At 37.6% G+C, this 22,999-nt stretch overlaps 1 protein-coding gene across 1 annotated transcript in view; it reads left to right on the plus strand.

Moving 5' to 3' along the window:
* LOC136255302 (uncharacterized) overlaps window positions 1-22,999 on the plus strand; it is a 98,404-nt gene that overhangs the window by 67,468 nt on the left and 7,937 nt on the right. The window contains exons 15-18 of the mRNA XM_066048029.1: window positions 374-520; window positions 8,636-8,746; window positions 18,828-19,049; window positions 19,136-19,303. Coding sequence (XP_065904101.1) covers window positions 374-520; window positions 8,636-8,746; window positions 18,828-19,049; window positions 19,136-19,303 — 648 coding nt within the window. The remainder of the gene's footprint in view (window positions 1-373; window positions 521-8,635; window positions 8,747-18,827; window positions 19,050-19,135; window positions 19,304-22,999) is intronic.

The following is a 22,999-nucleotide window of genomic DNA, read 5'->3' on the forward strand; positions in this document are numbered from 1 at the left end:
ATAAAACATGAGATTTAGAAACTCTCATTTGGATTACTAATTACAAAAATAGACCAAGAATGCACATAAATAGATGTTTATATGTATTTGTGTCTGCTGCTTGTTTACAAATGTTACCAATCCGATACCGATAAGTAAAACAAGGCCACTATAGTCAATAACTGATAGATGGTCCAATTATTGGTTCTCCTCTAAAGTGTAGGACTAAATTAGATAGAGTTTTATTTATCAAGTACATAGCAGCCTACTATTTGAAAAGTAATTTCATCAAAGCAAGAGGTTTATCAATGGTAAGATGACAAACACAACTCACAAATACGCACATACATATCTACGAGTTCTTCTATGAAGCCACTACAATATACTTTTGTAGACCTCAAAAAGTCCACTGATATCCATGAAGGATCAAGAAGGAATGAAAGACTCCAGTGGAACACTAGCAGTACTACAATTAGAGGAAGAAACAAGTCCATTAGTGACCCAACTAAAGAAACTGAGCATTAACTTGATGAATGTGGAGGTACGTATCAACGTATATGCAGTACAACATCATTGGTGACTTAAATTAACAAATTGAATATAAGGAAAATAAACATTTTAAATTTGATTAGGGATCATAGAAAAAAGTGGGAAACAAGGGAGTTCATCTCACCTGCAGATATACTAGTGAACCCTACTTCAGTCTATACTCATGACTTGAGTTAGGGATTAAATGTTCACTAAGTACATATGTCTGCAGGTGCAGGCAGCCTCCCTTATTTCCCTACTTTCTATGATCTCTGATCGAACTTAAAATTCACAGTTTTTCCTTATACTTGTTTGATTACTGTTTTGTAACATTATTAAGACTGGTGAACCAACGCATACCATATTACAGAAAAGGATGGTCCTACAGTCAATGTTTCGTCTGGTCGGGCACCCCGTCTATCAATTATTAACTCAAAAGAAGAGTAGTCGTTATGCTTCGCTTTTAGTTATGCTCAGCCCACTATACAGTGCTACAAATGAAGAAAAGTAGGAGAAGTGCCTCTGCAGTCATTCCTGTCCTCATGGAAAATACGGATGATTTGTGCACCCCAAATATCAATTACTGACTCAAAAGTGAAATGGCCATTACACTTCACTTTCACCTATTTTCAGTCCGCTACACAGCATTACAAATGAAGAACAGTATCAGAAGCACCTCTGCAATCAATTCTGTCACCACGGATAAGACAGACAATTTCCATGCATTGGGCTATTCACAGCACCTTCAGCAGTCAGCAAAACATTTTACACATGCAAAGGTAGGTCCATGATGCATGCATTGTGTATGTACTGCGGTATGCTAAAAGGCACATGTCGGGACAAAGTGACATCAAATTGTAATTAAATTAAGCCCTTAGTCTTAGCTGTAATGGAGTTATGCTTACTTGAAGGCATCAGACAGGCAGTTACCGTAAGATACAAAATTTTGGTGGGAGAAAATTTTGGCGAATTTGGCGAATGTATTCCAATTCGCCAAAATTTTCTTGTCCAATAATTTGCTCACCAGATTCGGCTAATTAGAAAGTATGCGGTATTGCCATGAGGCCTAGGTGAAGGTGAACCAAGGTGTACGTCGGAGATCGGATTTATGGCTTTGTTAAGATATTTTCAGCTGAAAAGCGGAAGACAGCCGCTTCCAGACCCAAACGGAGATTTTTCGCAAAGAATTCCTTCTTCCAGCATAGTTTCCGCGAACGCTTCTTTAAGTCAACTGCTTGATAATGCAGATAACAGTAGTGGTAGGGGCTCTTACCACATATTCACTCCAGCCCAGAAGTATGAAATTGGAAAGAGAGCAGCAGAGGTAGGGATGACTGCTGCAATTCGCTACTATGTTGGGCATTATCCTGAGCTTAAGGAGAAGTTCAAGGAGACATCGGTTAGAAGATTTAAGACTGATTATTAAGCTGACCTAAAAAAAAGAGTTAAGCAGCACGAAGAAACTTCAGAAGACACTGTTCGAGAGTTAATTCCAAAAAAAAGAGGTCGGCCTTTGCTTGTTGGTGAAGATTTGGATGCTCAAGTTAGAGAGTATATCAAGGAGCTACGGAAGTTTGGTGTAGTTATAAATGCTCACGTAGTGATAGCAGTTGGAATGGGGCTAGTGATAAACAAAGACTCAAATTTGCTGGTGGAAAATGGTGGCCACATTAGTCTTGAAAAGTACTGGGCGAGATATCTCCTTTCAAGAATGGGGTTCGTTAAAAGAAGAGTGAACACGAAATCTAAGGTTTTGGTGGAACGTTTTGATGAGTTAAATGAACTTTATGTATTAGAGTTTAACAACGCTGTCGAAATGGACGAAGTTCCAGAGCAATTAGTGATTAACTGGGACCAGACAGGTATAAATTATGTACCTGTCTCCTCCTGGACTATGGAGCAAGCAGGGACCAAGAGGGTGGAGTTACTGGGCAAAGTTGACAAACGACAGCTGACTGCTTTGTTTGCTTGTTCGATGTCTGGGGACTTTCTTCCTGGTATATCAAGGTAAAACTGGCAAGTGTTTGCCAAAGTTCAAGTTTCCAGAGGATTGGGACATTGCTTATACCAGCAATCACTGGTGCCATGAGACTACAATGCGTCAGTACATCAGCAAGATTATTTTGCCATATATTCACTGTAAACATGAAGAACTTAAGGTTGCTGTTGACCAACCTGTGGTGCTCATTTTTGACAATTTTAAGGGACAGTGCACACCACAGCTGTTAAAATTCCTTGACACCAACAATATTAGTGTGATTCTTGTTCCTCCCAACTGTACAGACCGGTTGCAGCCACTCGACTTGAGTGTGAATAAAGCTGCAAAAGAATTTTTGAGAAGAAAATTTCATGAGTGGTACATGCCAAACAAGTTTGTTCTCATTTACAAGGAGCAACCACTGAACCGCCAATAGATCTTCGTTTGAGCATTGTCAAACTACTAGGTGTTCAGTGGATGGTGGACTGGTACGACCATATAAAAGGAAAACCAGAAATAATCCGTAACGGGTTTAAGGAAGCTGGATTACTAAAGTTGTAGTTAACTGTGTTATTACCTGTAAATTGTTCTTAGTAATGACAATTATTCTAAATAATGACAGCTACATGATTTTAAACAAACATTTTTTTAAATGTAAATAATCATAATTCTAAATCACAATTTAAGTTAAGTTTGTAGATTGCTATGGGAATGGTGACATCTTGTTGTGCCAAAACAAGTAACAAGATGAACACGCAGCGATTCTTGCCTGAAAGTTTTCTTGGCAGGGAACTGACTGAAAGCAATGGCCGTGGCATAAAGCTATAGCAAAAAGTCCACAGTCTTTACCTCCCTTTTGCTTCTGTGGACTAATTACCTTGGTTACAGGATGCTTCGAGTCATTTTGGAAACAAAAGGCGACAAACAGTGATTTTGGTCTCATTGTCCAGTGACCTGTACACCGAGTCAATCACAAGAACTTGACCATCCCTACAATTGACTGTCGTTGCTACTACCCAGTGATGGCGCTCACTACAATGGATTATTTGTACTTTGTTCTTGACACTTCCTGTTGGCTGTAGCTCTTTAGCTTGCAACAACGAAGAAGTAAGCCCATTTAATTGAGGAAACTGAACTTTTAAAAGATTTTGTGCCTTGTTTATATGCTGATCTGACAACTTGTTGCCCATGATTATTTCTTCCCCCTCAAATTCTTTGCTTATCAGCTTCAGTTTCTTAGCTGGGTTTTCATCATTTTCAATACTGATAGGAGCACCACTATCAGCTGAAAGGCCACTTGCTGAGGTAGCATCCTGGCCAAAGGTTGAATCAACAGAAGTGTGTGGAATATCCTTGATGTTCTTGCTCAAAGAATTTCTAATTAACTTCTCTGTCTTTTCTGCGTCTCGTTTGCTGCTGGTTTGAAATTTCAACACACAAGGTACCTCCAGTCCTCCTTGAGGTAAATCTGACGAATGACGTCTTCCACCAGTCATCTGACATGTGATTCTATCACCACGTCTGATAAATATGAAGTAAATGGCAGAAATCTTTCGGGGACAAAGGCCAACAATTGTGTCGCCCCTCATTACTGCGACAGCAAACGTGTCATGACATTACCAATCTCCCTTTGACACTGTAATATTTTGCCAACTGGGGAATCCCAGACATCTTTGTATTCGTGATAACCGCGAACCATAGACTCGATGTCAAAAACGTGCTCCATATCTGTTTAGTCATGTGCAGAAGATACCAGTGCTGACTATGCTGACAGGTGGCTCTAGATCATCACGTGATTTTAAATAAGCGCATCTGTTTTATGCTGGCACGGCGCTTATGATGCAGGTCCATGCATATCCCAATGCATATGGTCCATGCCTCGACTTGGAACAAGGTATTGTTCAGCCCAGCGATTATGTAACACATCTATAATAGTTAAGCAGCATACTAAACTCGGTAGTCTATCACTGCACGCTGGCACATTTGGCGTTTCATAGTCAGAACAGCGTCTAGGATTAATATGCATCCACGTTTCACCCAACTACCCCCATGCGGGCAATGTACACTTAATAGTTGCTGTCGCGGTTCATAGCTACTGTCGCAGTTAAAGAGCAGCGTTCAGGTTCTAATTATTAAGTGTCATGGGGCGCCCGTCATTACAATCATTCGCCAAAATATTATTTGCCAAATTCTACAAGCAGCTAATTCGCCAAAGTTTTGTCCCGCCAAAATTTTGTGTCGTACGGTAGTCAGTACAAAACTCCATTAAATATTATTTAATTTCATAAAAATCTATTGGAAGCATTTAAGGTCAGACTGAAGGCAATTTTGGGCTTGGTTATAGAATTGATATTGATCCAGTACTGCCTCAGGTTCGTAATGATTGCACAATTAGAGTTAATGACTGCTCTATTGATGAGATGGTTTATGTAGTTAGCTGGAGAGCATTATGGGAAGATACTCCTTAAAGCTTCGCTAATAATTTTAACAGCTTCTCTATACCAGCTCTGTATAGTACCTTGAAGAGCTTTAAAACATGAAAGTGGAAGGATAAGGTGGAGGAGATTATGCAAAGTAATGTGTGGCACACCAGACTTAGAAAACAGGAGTATATGGGCACATTATATATTAATGTAAAGAGATCTATACAATAATTTATTATAAAAAAATCACATCAGACTAATCACACTAAACAGTAAATCAAAACAGGTCATCACTCGTGAAATAATCATAAATAATCTTGTAATTAAACCTAAATCATCACTTAGAGATCGACGGGAGTAGCAGCTGGGAGACCAGCTGCATCATCAATGCCTGTGCCAGATCTCCAACTCACCCACAATCCTCTCAGCTTGGATGACAGCAAATGACAGCCATGCCCTGATACATCCAACATCTCACTATAACACTATCCCAATCTAACTGACAGTTTCTTAGCCAAACAGCACAGAAACACAACAGCTTCATACCCAATGCCCCATCAATTGACACAACAAATGGTGAAAAAGAGGCATGACGCTTCTCAGCAGCTCTACACTTGGCAAAACTGTCAACCAGCCGGGTGTTTGAAAATCAGCAGCTCTTTGTACAGATTGATGGGCTGGCAAAGACAGAGAAGGCAGTACTGAAGTCAAAGTCACCTAGATACATTCTTCCTTTCTCTTTAAAATGTCATGGTGAACCCTAGCTAAATGATCTAAATGTGCAGCAATACAAAACCATAAATTATAGAGAGAGGGGATAAAACTAATTTTTATGCATGCACTCCTCACCTACAGTTCCATTTACACCTTTTTAAAACTCTCTTATAAACGCTTGTAGAGAAAAATTTTCTTTGGGGTGTACAATAGCACAAGGTGACCATAACTCGAAGCAGAGTAGCCTAATCATTGTTGTCGAGGAGTAAGCCGTGCCACTAATTCGCACTTCAAAGGGCATGAATCATTTTGAAGTTGAACATGTTTCACCACTTTCAGTTATAACGACCAAAGGACTCATTCGTCGAAATTTTAATACGTTTCGGGGTATATGGCATTCATCAGTGAATGGTTACATCTGTCAAGAATTATCCAATTCCATTCCTGTTGCTGGTAAGGTGTACCACAAGCTCGTGGGCTGGTGTAGGTGAGGAGTGCACATGGGAATAAAACTCGACCAGGCAGCGGATAGTAGATGGAACGCCTAGATACACAAGTGAGCATTATTAGAGAGTACTACAAACCATTTCGTTCCACTAGATAGTGATAAAGAATCATGTTGGGCTGACTTTTAAAATGAATTTTAATGAGTCACGTGATAGTTTTCTGTCTCCTCTCTCGATAATCTAGGAGGCCAGAACATAACTGATCTGCACTACACACTAACTTCAAATCACATTGAGTAATCATAGCAATAGTCTTGCCCAAAATTCTATGTAGAGCCTCTTCAATTACAATAGGGTGGACACCTGGACACTTGTCAAGAGCAAAAAGACGACTAGACATAAAAGCACACATGTCACCCCACTCTATAACACTGTTTGCCTGATGAGCTAAAAAGGCCACTGAATCATGCAAACAATGATAGAGAGTTTTCCCTCTCTATAGAGGGTATCCGCTTACATCATTTAAAGCTAGTAATGGTTACTAGATGCCATGTTTTTGGCAACAATCAATGAATGTGAGAAAATGAAACTTTTTACGATTGTGCACCATTGAAGAAAGACTGGGAAAAATTGCTATGCTGAGTGAGTTGCGTATATTAATAGCCAATTCATGAGCAGGACTGGGTTAACTCTGTGGTACAAGCCAACAAGTTTAATGGCCCTGTTTTCATCCTTGTTTTTGAAAATAATTGTAATTGTAAATAGTATTGCACTATACTCATTACTAGTGCTCACTTATTGATAGTATTCATCTCCATCTCGATTTAAGGTAGGCATTGTCCTGGGTAACTTAAACGGCTGTTACACAAACTGTCACATAATCAAAATTCCAGATATTAGTTAGTAAACCGACTGCATAACACAAGGCATGACATGGTTGTGCTTGTGTAGAAGTAAGCAGCAACATGTTGTGATTGTTCTAAACCATAATGTTATAGAATATATAGCTAGTAGCAGCAGTCTTAAAACATTAGCAGCACAGTGTACAATATAAGGAAAAATTATTGCTCGGACAGAATGGCCATAAGATAGAGGTGTACTAGCCTAGTGTGCGAAGCACAAGCCTTCTAGGGGGGCTGGGGGCATGCCCCCAGGAAATTTTTGAAAAAGAATCACTCTGAGATTGAATCTGAGACCACTTTCAGCTACTTATCACTGAACTTTATCAAGAGTTCATAACTCCCTCTATATATTATGAACTCTTGACTTTATGCACATGCATTTTACAGAGAATTAATTGTTTATTAGTAATACATGTACAAAATTTGTGTTGCTGCTGCATACATATTTTACAAAAAAAAACTATGAATCAATGTATTGTACAGCCAGTTTGTAGACTTAGCTAGGCTAAATGCTTTGTTACAAGTGGTGTTGAGTCAGCACAGATTGAATTGTCAACTAGCTATTGCTAAAGTTTTTCTTGTGAATAGCAATAGATCAAAACTTACTCTCGAACTTTCCGTGTGCAGAACACTTTTATCACGTGACTTTTCCACTTTCTCCAACCACTGCATCTCTACAGATATAACCACGAAATGGCCATCTTATACTTAATATCGTACCTCCACTTCGCCAACATTACTTTCTTTTCTTCTCTTGGAAGGCACCACTCGTGTAGTCAGTGTAGTGATCGCTTCTTCACAGCATCGACAGTAACCCACAATCAATAATTTGGGTAAATACGAGGTGCAGTGCTCTAGCTTACGCATGTGCATCGAGTCGATGCTTCGACGGGATTGAGACTTCACGTAGTGATTAAATAGCTTCGGTAAGGAAAGTTAACGATACGACAATAATAGTAACTATAATATTACATGTTATAAAGACTAATAATAAAGAATTACAGTTGTAAAAAAATTGATCGGCTCAAATGGCCGACCAACAGCTACATTGATTGGTCAACAGCATTACTTGGTCGGAAAATGGCCGAGGGCCAACCGTTATATTGTACTCTGCAGCATACCTCAAATAATACCACAGTACAGTACTACTCGAAGGGTTTCATCCTTGTTTTTAGTCACAAAATAATAGGGTCCCTTGCAGCACAAATCAAATAAATATGGTACCCTCTATAGCATATTTGAATATCAGTTATGCATCTTTGATTGTTGGGAGCACAGCATAGAAATGTTAGTATATAGTGCAAAAGGCAGTGCAGCTCACAGCAATTGCAGGCCTTTTGTAGTAAATTGGTGTTAAAATTAAGATAATGTATAATATGGATCATGAAGGTTTGTGCTTTTTTGCAAAAACTTTTCACCAGTAACTGGCTTCACAATACCTTCATTATGTCCAGTAGTCAAGCTTATAAATGAGCCTTCAGTGCAACCTGAAATGCTTCCAGTAAGTTGCTATAAATTTAAAATATTAGATATTAGAAGCAAATAAACCATGCACTCTTCTGGTCAGTAAGTAATATTAGAGACATGTGTTGATTGAGTGTTTGTTAATATAATGTGTATTCTGCAAATGTAAGAAAATGTTGGGAATAAATTTCTATTTGTTAGGAATGGTCAACAATGGTAAACTGGCTGCACACTGAGTTAACTGACTGTAAAGAAAAATATGATGAGTTAGAGGACAAGTATACCCAGGCACAAGAAATGATAACACAAAAGGTAGTCACTAATTTGTGTCTATATATATATATATATATATTTAATATTGTTCAAATGTGATACAGGGACTAAAAAGGGGGGCTAGTTGTGGCCAAAAAGCTAGTTGTAAATGACTTGTGGCTAGTTGTAAATGGCGATTGGGCTAGTTGTAAACTTCGACAAAAATAGCCAGCTGTACCACAGAGAAGTGTAAAGTCAATGTTACATGTTGTACATCTTAACTCTTTTACAATTCACTAGAGGGATTTGACCAAATGTACCCGAAGATCCAACCTTGAGATAACTATTTTCAAAAAATAATTCAAATTGTGATTCACTCTTTGATTAAAACTTGCTTTAAAATCCAACTATGTAGTTATAGTTTTCTTTCTTACAGTCAACTATAAAAATTTAGTTAAAATAAAGTTGTAGCTCTTACTTTTAAACTTTGTTCCTTCAGTTTGTTACTTTCTTAAATTACTTCCAGATTCAATCGTTTCTCTAAAGGTGCTTCCAGATTCAATATTGACACACTTACGCTTCAAAAATTTTCCTTGGGGAGTATGCATGCCCCAGACCCCGCTAGCTGTTTAGTCAGAAATCCCTACACAGTTTTCCTCTTCACTGGCACTTTGTCCCACAAGCCCTTTCTTTACTTTAACTCTGTGGATAATATAGCACAACACACAACAGGAACTTACTTCAAACACTATCTGTACTAGAGATGCAACAATATATCGATATATCACGTATCGTATTGTTTTAATACAATATCGCTGTATCAATACAAAGTCAAACCATATCGATATACCGCGTATCATGATATATCGACATATCGTGGCTATGGCTGACAATCAAATTATTGTACATTGTGGTTACGGTTATGGTGTACTGGAAACTTAGCTAATTTGAAGCCATATGAAAAGAAGCCATATGGTCACCACAAAAATTCATTTTGTTGCATCACATGATTACATTTACGTAATAATAATATGACTACACTGTGTGTTACAACATTTAGGTTTGTAATAAGAAGCAATTAGTTGTTGTTTAGTAAGTAACAGTAAAGAAGACAATTATACAAGTGAGTAGGACAGTGAAAGAGCATTCGTGTCATTTGCGCAAAAATTTTGCGGCAAGGGTAACTTGTGGTTTTAGTATGGTATTCTAAACGGTGAGTAGAGCACTTCTGCGTCAGTTTTCTTTAGTATACTAGTGAGAAAGATCTCTGTATTTGTGCTGGCTTGTGTAATATATGTAGGCGTAGTAACCAGTGGTATAAAGAAACAGCGTCTGTTGCTAACACACACAATGTTTCACAACATCACGAATGTCTTGTAAATTTTAATGATTAATAGTGCCGTTGTGTTATAAGCTATCTAGCCTTCTTTGTTACTGGTTACTAACTAGTACCTCATACTAACATACAGTGTTGCAATGATGGCTTGACTCAAGTTCCCTTTATTGCTAGTTGACGCCAAATTATTATTTTGAAGGCACAATTATCTTGCGGCATAACTCGACAAATAAAAACCACAGTTACCTGAATTTATAGTTGCAAATAGAGAACACTTTGCTCTTTCACGTACAATCTAAGTTTAGTGTGTAACTTGTAGGGTCTTTGTGCCATAACTGTAGTTTGTGCAGAAAGCGTATAATTAAAATTTGCGATATACCATAACCTTAAACTGAGTAGTATGTAATGCTTCTCAAAGAAAAATTAGCTCACTTATTTCTCTTAAAAACAAAAATCAGCATAAAAAACAACATAGACCATTGCTTAGACTCCTCTTTGTATTGCACAATATATCATTGCATCATGATACACCAGAGGCAATATATCAATATGTCTGCACACTGTATCGTTGCATCTCTAATGTGTACCCCCACCTCCCCCCAGTCTCAGGTTAGGGATAGTTGTAAAAATAGGTTTTTTTAGCCACTGATATGATAGGATCCACTTGTATGTAAAAGCCAACTTGTTAACACATTGTTTGGGTTGCCTTATTATCTCAGATAGCCAGAGAAATCTTATCATACAGTACAGTAGTACTGCGCTGAAGAACTTGGCTTCTTAGCCAAAATTATCACTATAAACCAGCCTCAATTTCCCTTCATGACAGCTTGGCAGCATTAGTTAGGCACAACAAGCCAAAAAAATGTCTTTAGACCAACTCCAAACCCTTCCAAAAAGTTTCTAAGGAATTGTAAACATTTTCTAATTTATAGAATTTTACACTGACCAATTAATGAACTGATGCCTCCAGCCATGCATAATATGACAATGGATAAGGCTACAGGCTTGATTTCTTCACTGTTTGACATTGCCTTGTACCAAGATGTGCCTTTTCACCAACCACTGTACATACATACAATACATGCATCATGGACTTGTCTTTGTCCTCCTTTGTGTTCCAGTTCTTTTCACTAGCAAAGCAAATTTTTGATTCATAATAGTGTGATGTGGCATCTGTGTGGCTGTGTTGGCTAGCATTTCTGTAGCAACTGGATTGATTTCGGAAACGTTTCTCAAACTGTTCTTCATTTGTAACACTGTGTAACGGGTGAAGCGTAATTGAAAACAAAGCCCTCCCTTTCCATTATGTAATTGATTGCTGAGGTGCATGGTTTTGATGCGAACTTTTATGGCATTCCTAACACCATTCTTGCGATATTGCTGGTTCATTGGGTATAGACATAGTAAACAACCAGGTAGAAGCAAAAAGTAGGAATTTTAAGTTGAATTAGAGATCAACGAAAAAAACTAGTGAAACATAGGAATAGCTAAATGAAAGTGGTAGAAAAAGGAAGGTTGCCTATACCTACAGATATATTAAATCTCTAATTCAGTCATGGTTATAGACAGGAACTGTATCGATTCCACTCTTTACCGATACTTCAAATGCCAAGTACTCAGCTGGGAAGTATCTGCAAGTACAAGCAATAGCAGCATTGGCCCAATACCGATATACTAGAATCAGTGCGGCCCTAGTCATAGACTGAAGTTTAATGACCACAAGTATACCTGCAGATTTAGGCAACCTTCCTTGTTTCACCACTTTTTAGCTATTCCATTGTTTCACTACTTTTTTCTTCGATATTAGTATAGTGAAGTAGTGCAAAAGCAAATCAACTGTAGCATGATGGATACCTATTGTGCATTAGGTAAGTCACAAGTTTTCCAAATTTTGATAAAAGTAGTACACTTTGTATGATATTTACTTAACTTTCATATCAGAATAAAATGCCTGTAAACTTATTGAGCATATCACAGGAAAAGGAACTGATTAATTACAGCAACAGAAAATGTACGCAAGGCCTTACAAGTTCTCTATGATGGCAACTTAGAAATTTCAACAGTAAACAAAGTATCACCATATCTACAAGATGATCAAAACAAATTTGTGTGGCTTTTTGGTCAGGAACATTTAGCTTCATGTAGATGCTTCCAACACACCTTAGGCAATATATCTTAAGATACAATTAGCATGCCTTACTGAGCAACCATAAAAATCTGGTGCTTATTATAAACAGAATTATAAAGTTAGCTACAGTACTAACTGGTAAACATTCATTCATAAGGTACGTTAGAATGCACTGTCAGGCCCATACGCAGGAATTTAAGGTTCTAAATTGAAGTGGTAGGTGATCCCAAATGCGGGGATCTGGGGCGCCAGACAATGAGAAAGGTTTAATATTCAATGTCCTGAGAATAGCCTCAGATTGTTTAAATGCAGAAATGCATGCAGTGATTAAATAAACCTCTCACACATCATTGTGTTGACACAAATTCCTCTCAATATGGGCCCATCGCACACTAATACAAACAAGAGATTAAAATATGGTTGTAGTGCATGTACACTCCATCATTTCTAAGACTGCTCAGGGTCATTCATTTGAGCTATAAGCTAAACCTTACATTTCACCATTGGATGGTAACTATAATAAGGTTAATATGAAAACAACTGACAGACTCACACACTTGACACTTAGAATTGATATCAATGAATGCAACAAGCCAGGCTTACTTATGTTATAGTTAACAGTCTATCGGTTGCAGTTTTCCTCCTGTCTGGTGTTCATCATTGCTATCCCGGGTTCTTATTTAACAAATTACAATTGGAATTAATTGAAACATATAGTAGCTCTCAGTGCAGAATGATCATAATAGCCTTATTAAGATACTGTAAGTAGAATGATAGAAGCCTTAGCGATAGAGAGAAAACCACTGTCTGTATTCATGCATCATTAAAGTGGTTTCTATTTACACAGATAACCTTGAAGTGTTATAGTTAATACCTGGAAACCACGTAGTTCAGCCGGTAGAAGCCATGGAAGGCGTGTAGTGAATACTAGAACATAGATTACAGTTGAAAAGATGGTTTTCCAGTAAAAAAAAATTAGTTTAAAATAGGTTGTTGAACCCCCTTGCATACAGGCCTGACTGTTATTACACATGTGACTCACTGAGCATAAAATCAACTATTTTGCAATTTCTTAAACTTCTTTGATGACTTCTTTGAGGAAAAAAACTAGCGGACTGCTAAAGTTTCAGCCTTATACTTAGAGTTATAGCAATACACAGCAGGAAGCGCAAAACAGTCAACTTGTACAGTGACTACATGGAAAATAAATTACAGGCACCCATTCAATTAATCATACAGTGTAAGTCACAAGACGGGTTGAACACAGCTGACAACAAAACGTAATGGATACTTCACTTTTCAGATGATAATTGATATAACTGGGGCACTCAGCATGATTGCAGAGGTGTGTTTCGAACAATTCTAGATCTGAAATGCTGTGCAATGGGTTGAACATAGCTGACAATGAAGCGTAATGGATACTTCACTTTTCAACTGATATAACTGGAGTGTGCGGCACCATTTCTTTCAGTATGCATGGATTGCAGAGGTGCTTTTTGAGCAGTTCTAAATCCGAAATGCTGTGTAATGGGCTGACAACCAAGCGTAATGGATACTTCACTTTTCAGACAACAATTGATATAATGGGGCACACGGCACAATTTCAGATGCGTTATGCATGCGTTCACCAGTCATAATAATATTGACAAAAGGTTAACAAACAAATACACAAAAATTTGGAATTTTCAACTAGATTATGGACCATAGCATATTGATAAAAAGTATTGAAACAAGCTGGAGTAGTGCACGATATTAAAGCACAGTAAAACAATAAGAAGCATTATATCCCTACTGTGCTCAAGATACCATAATGGAAAAGCACAGTAGGGATATAACATTTCTTATTGTTTTACTGTAATTTAATATTGTGCGCTACTCCAGCTTTTTTCAATACTGTTATCGATGTGCTATGGTCCTTACTCTAGTTGAAAATTCCAATTTTTTTGTGTACTTGTATATATATATATATATATGTCCAAGCCCGAGGGTGCAGGAGTACATACATCAGGCAAATTCCGAGTGGCCATGGTATAAGTGATAAATACTGCTTCTGTATACTCATCACCTAATAGGTTAAGGAAGACAAACCTGCGTTCACCACATTACTTTTATATACAGGCTTGTAAATATTAATTGTGGGTTTAAATTGTGGGCGCAATAAAGAAACAATTGTGGGTTTTACTGGTTGCAGTGATACCATTTCTAACCGAATAACCACTTTGTGAATGTCTAAAGTGCTAAAATAAATACTTAGGAGTATAGGTTGAGAATGTTTGAGCCATCTTGTCATGTGGTTGAATTGTGCTGTGTAGAAAATGATCCTCACATCATGAAAACAACTACGTATATAGTAATGCCTAGTAATTGAACTATGCAATGCTGATTCACTCAATTATTTTTCTTTCAAAACAATATAGTCTAACTAAACCAACATGCTAAATTCAAATCCAATAATCAAAAGGAACTGATGCTTTGTAGCTGCCTCAGCATCAAAAGCAGTTGTAATCAGGGCTTTTATCATGATATTGCTCTAACCACAGAGAGATATCGTGATATCACCCTGATGGCCAGGGAAGTACATGAAATATAGCCTTATGGTTTCCTTTCAAAGTGGTATATTACAATTTAGTTCAAAACTTGAATTAATATATTATGCAAATTATAATACGTTCGCGTTGAGCTGAACCCTCAAAAACGATTAATAACTTACGATTGCTACATCGCATGGGCCTCCTGTATTGCTCGATACATAGCGTTTCTCGATCCGCTAAAAATATATTAAAAGCGCTTCATGCGAATGTAAGACACTCCAGTTATGACTCTGTAAAGTTTCGTCATACATTTTCAATGGGGAAGCCTCTAAAGTGTGACCCTTTGATGGTCATGTTGACACTTGTTTGTGGCGAAGCCAGATGTCACACATCCGCCCTCAACACGCATGATTTCACCATCCGTTATGTAAGAGGCTGTAATACACTTTTAAAAGAAAAATAAAACAGATTTTGTGTGTATAAAACAGAGTTGCATAAGTAGAAGAGCTGGGGCCACTGTTGCACTGTATTTAGAAGATAAGTGGCCTGCTTATATTCAGGTAAAAAACTTCTTCAGCCTCAAAAGAGAAAAAAACCAAATTATAACAGCTCAAAATATGTTATGCAGCATTGGTGTTCCTGCAAGTGAGCTAAACAACATGTATTTTACTTCACATTCACCACAGCTGACTATCATCTTCTGTTCCCATTTAGTCAATTTGTCATTTTAATCCTTTTCTCATCACTTCGCCACACATGTACACAGTTTTTCCAGCCAGCATTTTGTTTTTGAAGTTACATTCCCAAAAAACTCTAAAAGTTTCAACAAATGAAATAATACTGTTTGTATGAATTTGGGCTGATAGCACCTGTAGTGTCTTCCAAACACTCCTGCACAGATTAAATATACAAGGGATGGTATGTTCAACTTCTGCTAGCACAATAAAGCGATGATATTTTTTTATTAAAGTGCACACCCTTACACTTCATCTGTATTTTCATGTACTTCACAGAGTTTAATCCCATGCAGCTACCTGATGACTCCTGGGGAACAAAATCAAGTTGTAACACCAATGCTGCAAATATCAAACAATCTTACATCAGATGAAGTAAGCCAGATGAAGTAAGCCAGAAGAAGACTTGGACCCGCTGCTGCTAGTGGAAGATTCATTAATACCACCATCACCGTCTTCACTATCACTGCTGATTTGGATGAGGAATTGCTCTAGAAGTTCTTCATTACCCAAGTCTCATCCAAATACACAACTGGTCTTCCTTCAGTTCTGTTGTACCTCATTCGTCTTTAATATTTATGATGCTGATGGACTGTGCAGGGCTGTTCATAGCATACCCTGCATATACGTGTAGTGACATTAAAGCACAAACAGTTTCAATGCTAACCTCTTGTCATTAATTGTCTTGTACTTAAATCCCATATCACTCAACACTCTTTAAAGCAATGGTCTACCCCCAGAGAAAACACCATCATTCTTAAGTTTGGCTTAAGATGGAGTGCGTGACAAAGTTCCAAGTTTCAAAATTTAACTTACCAAAATCTTTGAGAGCGATAGATTTCCTTCCTTCCATACAATGAATGGATCTTGTCTGATAGTATCTGGGTCAAAACTGTCTGCATCAACATGGACTTGTGAACATTTGTACCTGACAATTACAATTGAGTGGGCTTGTGCAAAGTGCATTTTGTACCTTTTTCTTGGCGTAAATAAACCGCCTTTCTTTCAGTGCTCCATTCTAATGGATGTCCTTTAAATACCTGTATGGCGTAATGTATGCCAAAACCGGTGGCCTTCAAGATTCTCTCTGTGATGTTGATAGAAATTTTACATTTCTTCACTTCTTGCTTAAAGTACTCCCATAGTTTCATAAGTAGATACTTCGTTTGGCTGTTTAACTTCTTTCCAAGAGAGTTTCGCTCCGCACTCGCTGACGGTGCATTGGACGCCATATTCTCAACAATTAAGTGCGCGCCCATAACATGGGCTTACGAATAAATGCGTCATAAACATAACGTTTAAAGCCTTTGATCTTGTATGGCTTCTTAATCAACAACCCAGGATTCTGCTCAATGCGAACGTACTATAGTTGAGTTTTCCCTCAGCGGGTCACATATGGAGTTGAAGGTTAATGTAAAACTGAAGAAATGGTGATAATAGTGTACATGTATGTGCATGACATAGCTCCATAGGCATGTATCCCTGAAGGTGTGTTGGAAGATTTAAAAAATCCTGATGACAAGGTATCTTCAACTAGTTGGCATTATAAAATCAATAGGGATTTCAGGAAGCCTAAAGTGATTTTTAACGGAGAAAAAGTTTGATGCTCAGTCCTGTAATAAATATAACTGTCACCGGTTCTGTAAAACTAGTCTTATAGCACTTCCCACAATTTGTCTTCACAACAGCATAAGTTTAGACTGAAATTTTTACAAGAACATCTGCTATGATATGATCCATTATCATTTCAGAAGACCACACAGGATGGAAAATACATTCTTTTAAAGTCAGACTATTAAAAAGACTATAAGACTAGTTTACTGAAGTTGTTTTTGTAAAAGTGTGTGTGTTTGTGTGTGTCTGTGTGTCTGTGTGTGGTGTACGTACCTAATCTATCTACCTACCTATGTTGTTTGTCCATATGCACCCATGTGAGCGAACCAGGATATAAGAACTGAAAGCTAACTTAGGTTTGTATCAAACTTCCACACACATAAACTTTTCTCTGCGGTGATTTATTTTGAAAGGTCTGAAATATGGGTATGGCGACACTTTTTACCTATACTTCATGAATGCTCTTTCCTTTTGGTTTTATAGACATTTAACAGCATTAAAGCAATGTTGATGGCCTCTTAGGCTACCAGAGATAGTGTACCCTTCAAGTTGAAAGGGAAGGGGTGTTGCTTGTACTAATGTGAACGAAAATGAAGGGCAGCCTCAACTATTTCTCTACCAAATTCATGTGAGAAAACACGATAGACACACTATAAAACAGTTGGCCACAACTTGATATCAGTCCTTGTTCTTACCAGTCATGTTGAATAAACTTGTTTGATTGATCTTACTTTACTTTGCAGCACCCTTTTTTTACAGCCCAAGGCTGTTTTTGTTTTAGGTCAAATTGCCTAGCTGTATTAATAATAGCAATAGCAGCATGGGAACCTTATTTTTAGAAGTAGCATAGCATCAACTTGGTCATATATATATGCAGGATTGCACGATACTACTAGCTTAGTTAGCTACACACAGCTCTGCTGGTATTGTAGATCATTTCAGTATACATATGATGTTCTTAAAAAGTGACATCATCATGCATAAGCGGCGGAAGAGGGGGTGCTGGGGGTGCTCCAGCACCCCTAACTATTTTACTGGGGGTGCTGAGCACCCCCAACTCAAAGCTGTATTGTGCAATAGTTGTCACGTGAACTTCCAGAAACTTGTCAATCACGATCAAAATACTTTAATAGAGCAGTCACCCCAATAGAGCAGTCACCCTAATACAACAGTTAAGCATGTATTAAAAAGTACTAGTATTTGATTAACAACTAAAACCACCGAAAAGGCCTCCAAATTCAATCTCCTGACACCTAATTTCAAAATTTTCCTGGGGGCATGCCCCCAGACCCTTCTAGAATTAATTAGCATGCTTTGCATGCAAAACACACCTACTACTACCACCATAAACTTTGGGCACCCCCAACTGTAGCACCCTTCTGCCTCCTATGTCATGCATATGTTTCTGGTTACATGAACTGTGCTAATGTTAATGCTTGGTTTCCATTTATGAATTTTAGTTATCCTGCATGTAGAGAAGGTATGTACCTAGGCTAATAGCTATATAATAGTGCAATTCAACCTATCTACTACAGTACAGTCGATTGCATGTGCGTTTGAACATTGTGTAGTGCGTGAATCCGTCTGGCATGTCTACAAGATCTACACAGTCACGCAAACAGCACTAGAAAAGTTCAAATTCATAAAACAAAGAATAGCAAGTGTACAGTAACACTTCAGTTACACTTGAGAACGACACGGAACCATTATTGCTATATGCAATGTTCAAACGCACTTGCAATCGACTGTATATAACTAATGCCAAAAACTGGATATTCACATTCTACATTTATGATAGGGAAAAAACAAAGTTACTATTAGTCAACTTACTGATGAATTGCCTGAGAAAACTTCACAACTAGTGATGAAGGAGAATGAACTTGGAAAAGTCAAGGAGGACAACAAATTGTTACAAACTCAGTTGTCAGATAGTACAGAAACAATTACACGTTTGAAGAAAGGGCTCCTTGACACTGAAGCTAAACTAACTGTTTCATGCACTGAAATGAAACTACAACAGGTAAAGCAATTACCTCTATATTACATTTATTTCATGTAAATGGCAATCATAAATGTCATAACACTGTTACTGTATGTACTCAACAGGAAGTAAACAAATTTGTAATCAGTCAACTCAATAGTGAGTTATCTGAGTCAACTTCACAATTGATGTTGAAGGATAATGAACTAACAAAAGTCAAGGAGTACAACAAGTTGTTGGAGAAGCAATTCAGAGAGAGGAAAGATAAGAAAAGAAGAGAGACAATACCTCAGGTATGTCCCTACTAAAATGGTGATAGCTATTAATATTGACATGTAAACTACAGGGCTAGTCATACTACTGTGGTAGACGTATTACTACTGTATCTACTCCCTCTTAGAGTAGTGCCTACTTGTGCTTCAAATATAGTTACACTTCTATAAAGATAGAGTCTATATGAAAATTTATCACCTTTGTGTAAGGGTTTTCAGCAAAGATGCTTGTTGTTGTACAACAAATGATTTCTAGTGGCAGTATTTTGGGGGGAACTATTTTATTTGGATCTATACAGTACTGTATGATAATAATACATGTTCATACACACCTTGACATGATGTAAAGCACCAGACATCACATTCTGTGGACTATGTTTAGCAATGTAGATACGACTGCACAATTGGCCAATAGAGGGTCTGCCTGGTAGGATGTTAAGACATCGTATTATCACTGGTAGTAGAGGATTGCCAGTAACGTCATCTAGTTGTGGTTTGTACCGCTGCACTTCAGTTAGTTCACCATCCTCTATCGGAGCAGGAGGAGTTTGAGTGGCTACTTGTAGGAAGAGTATTCCTAATGAATATATGTCAGAAGGTCTGGAACATACTAGAGTGTTCTTTATTGCTTCGGGCGACATATAAGCTTTAAATAGTGGAGTTGTTTTCTTGTTCAATTCAGTAATTTGTGGACAGACATAATCGGATATCTTGGGTTGTCCATCTGTTGTGATTAGTACATTTCCCCCATGGAGATTGTTGTGTATCACTCCATCATCATGTAAGAACTGTATGCCTCTAGCCATGCCATAACAGAGATCAAGTTGCACATGAATGGGTAACTTTCCTTTCATCTTTGCAGCAAAACTGTTCAGGTTATCAGGTAGCAGTTCAGTTAATAATATGGGAAGACTATCAGTAGCTGGTTGAGCTACTGTGAAGAATTTCTCTAAATGAGGATGTTCATAAGAACTAAATGTGGCAGAGACACTCTCAATATCAGCTACAAACTGGTTGATCTGGTCTACACTCATATCAGGATATCCTGGTAGGAGGGTTTTGTGGATGATCTTACCAGCATATGTCTTGTCACCATAACTCATCCTCCACACCTCCCCATATCTACCACTTCCTAGTAACTCCTGCTGGACCAGCTGGTACTTACACAACAATTGAATTGCTACTAAAAGTGCATATTGTAGCTTTGAACAAATCAGAATAACTACTGTAGAATTTTGCATGGGCAACATCAACCCAAAAAAGTGCATTTTGTCATATGTGACTGGATTTGCAAAAAAGGGTCTTCCACACACATCCAATTGACCAATTTTGATGATTAGTAGCTAGGGGTGGGCGGTATCTTGGTTATATTGTAAAACCGCGATATTCTGATGAAACGATACCAGTATCATACAAAATTCTTAGAAACCATATTATCACGATATCAAGATTGCCATGGTGTTCTCCCCAATTATATCCATCTAAACATGGTGGGACATCACGCCACTACTGCTGTAGGAAAGGGATCGAGGATCCGGATCCAGATTGGAGGGTGGTAAGGATAGATCGAGATACTCTAATAGAGCAGTCACCAATTCTCTAATAAACATTCATGTGAATTATGATAGTAGCTACTAACAGATTTTTTTGTTTGTTTATTTTTTTACAAATACAGCATTTCAAATAGCTAAATAAAAGAAAACAGAAGTATTTTCCTTGTTTAAACTGTGGGCAGAGAAGCAAACTCATGTCCAATCCTGTGTTGATGGTATAATTGCTGTTACTGATGCAGATTTGCCATGGCTTGTTGAACATCATGATTCAATAACAGATTTGTCATTGTAATAAGGCACAGCTTTATTGCTTGGATTTCTATTAAGGAAGGAAGATTTCTACACACTGTAGTAATATTAAGTGACCGGGTGATGCAAAACTGAGTATGACCTTCTATTGCTATAGTCAGCAGAATGCATGAAAATCCATAGAACTACTGAACTTATGTCATGCACTTAGACATGTCCTTACTACACTTAATTGTAGCAAAATTGAAGTTTGCCTGATGTCTGTATCTCTGTGCATAGTTCAGTGAATGGTACATGCCATATGTATTAGTATTATGTTATCCTTTCATGCTGTTGTATTATGTAGGCAGGTGTAGTTTGATAGTAGAGCACCTGTCAAAATATGAAAAAAATATTGTGATAATTAGTAATATCGTGATATTTTTCCCATGATATATCGTGATAGTAAAATTTCAATACCACCCAACCCTATTAGTAGCTTAAGATTGGAAAATGATTTGAAATTTGGTCAGTAGAGAGTACCAATATAGCATAATGGATAGAGAAACTTTCAGGTTTATGTGCTAGCTCTTAAGGTCTCCCAAGTTCATATAATTGAATGTGTGTGGAAGACCCCGTTTTACGAATCTGGTCACATAATTTATTTGACCAAATCGGGCTTCCACACACATCCAATTGTTTGACTTGGACTAACTGCAACATCACCTTCCAGCATGCTATCAACCTCAAATTTCATGCATTGCTTCCATAACATTACAAAAATCACATTTCAAAATTTGAAGCTGATGGCATTTTCCTACATGAAGTTATGATCACTCAAAGCCATATAACTGAAGCCTGGCTTGTCTAATTTGATCATGTAACAAATTCAATTGCAAAAAGTACAGCTGAGATGTGAATCGTACTTTATTGCCCAACAAATGTACTTTATAAAACTTCAGTGCTTAATAAAGTACAGTTATGGCAGTAATTAAAATACAGTTTGTTGTCAACAATCCTCAGGAATGGCCAACATAATCCCCAGAACTCAGTATTTAGCAACTTAGTCCATAGAAGTTTACAGTTATTGTACTAATTAACAGGCTTGTTGTACACTAAAAGGAAGCTGGAATACTAGCGATAACATGCAGAACAGCTTAGAGTTGCATAACAACTTAGAGTTGCAAAGCAGTGAAATTTATATGTGATAGACTGCTGCTAAGTATATTTTTCCTTTGAGAGAAGCGGTGCATAGAATGAATGAGACCTGATGAATAATAACACACCTTTAACAATCTGTGGTAGTCTGTGATACAGCTTTGCCAATATAGTAGTAGTTTCCATCAAATGTATATAGGCCTGGTCTTTTTGTCAGGCCGTACTTCTTTCACACCTTCAACACAGCAAAATATTGCTCAGTGAAATGTCTGTTGTCCATTAAGTGTCTATAATCTCCCTCCAAAAGAACAATTCTGGGTAGCCTCTTGCAGCTGTTGGTTTCTTATTTGCTTAAAGATTCCCTTGTCTACTACAATAACCATCTTCTATGTTTCACTTAATTCCTCTTTTTCAGCTTGATTTAAATGATTTGGAACCAGCTATGGACTACTCATTCCATACCAGCAGGTCGGCAAACTACAGTTTTGCTCATTCTGTGCTGTATAACAGTTCAATTTTTACTACCCTGCTTGTACTATTGACTTCTTCTAGCTGATCTCTCTACAGGGTGACTTGTTTCTAGATGAACTCTCTACAGGGTGACTTTCCTGTAGCTGAATTATCTATCAGATTAACTGTTTGTAGCTGAATTCCCCACAGAATAACTTGCAATGTAATATAATTCTATAATTGAGTAAGTTATAAATGTAGCTGAATACTGTATTAGGGTGACTGTTCTATTAGAATATTTTGATCTCGCATTTGCTACACGTAGTTG

This window comes from Dysidea avara, chromosome 5 (assembly GCF_963678975.1).
Source record: "Dysidea avara chromosome 5, odDysAvar1.4, whole genome shotgun sequence".
In the NCBI taxonomy this organism is placed as follows: Eukaryota; Metazoa; Porifera; class Demospongiae; order Dictyoceratida; family Dysideidae; genus Dysidea; species Dysidea avara.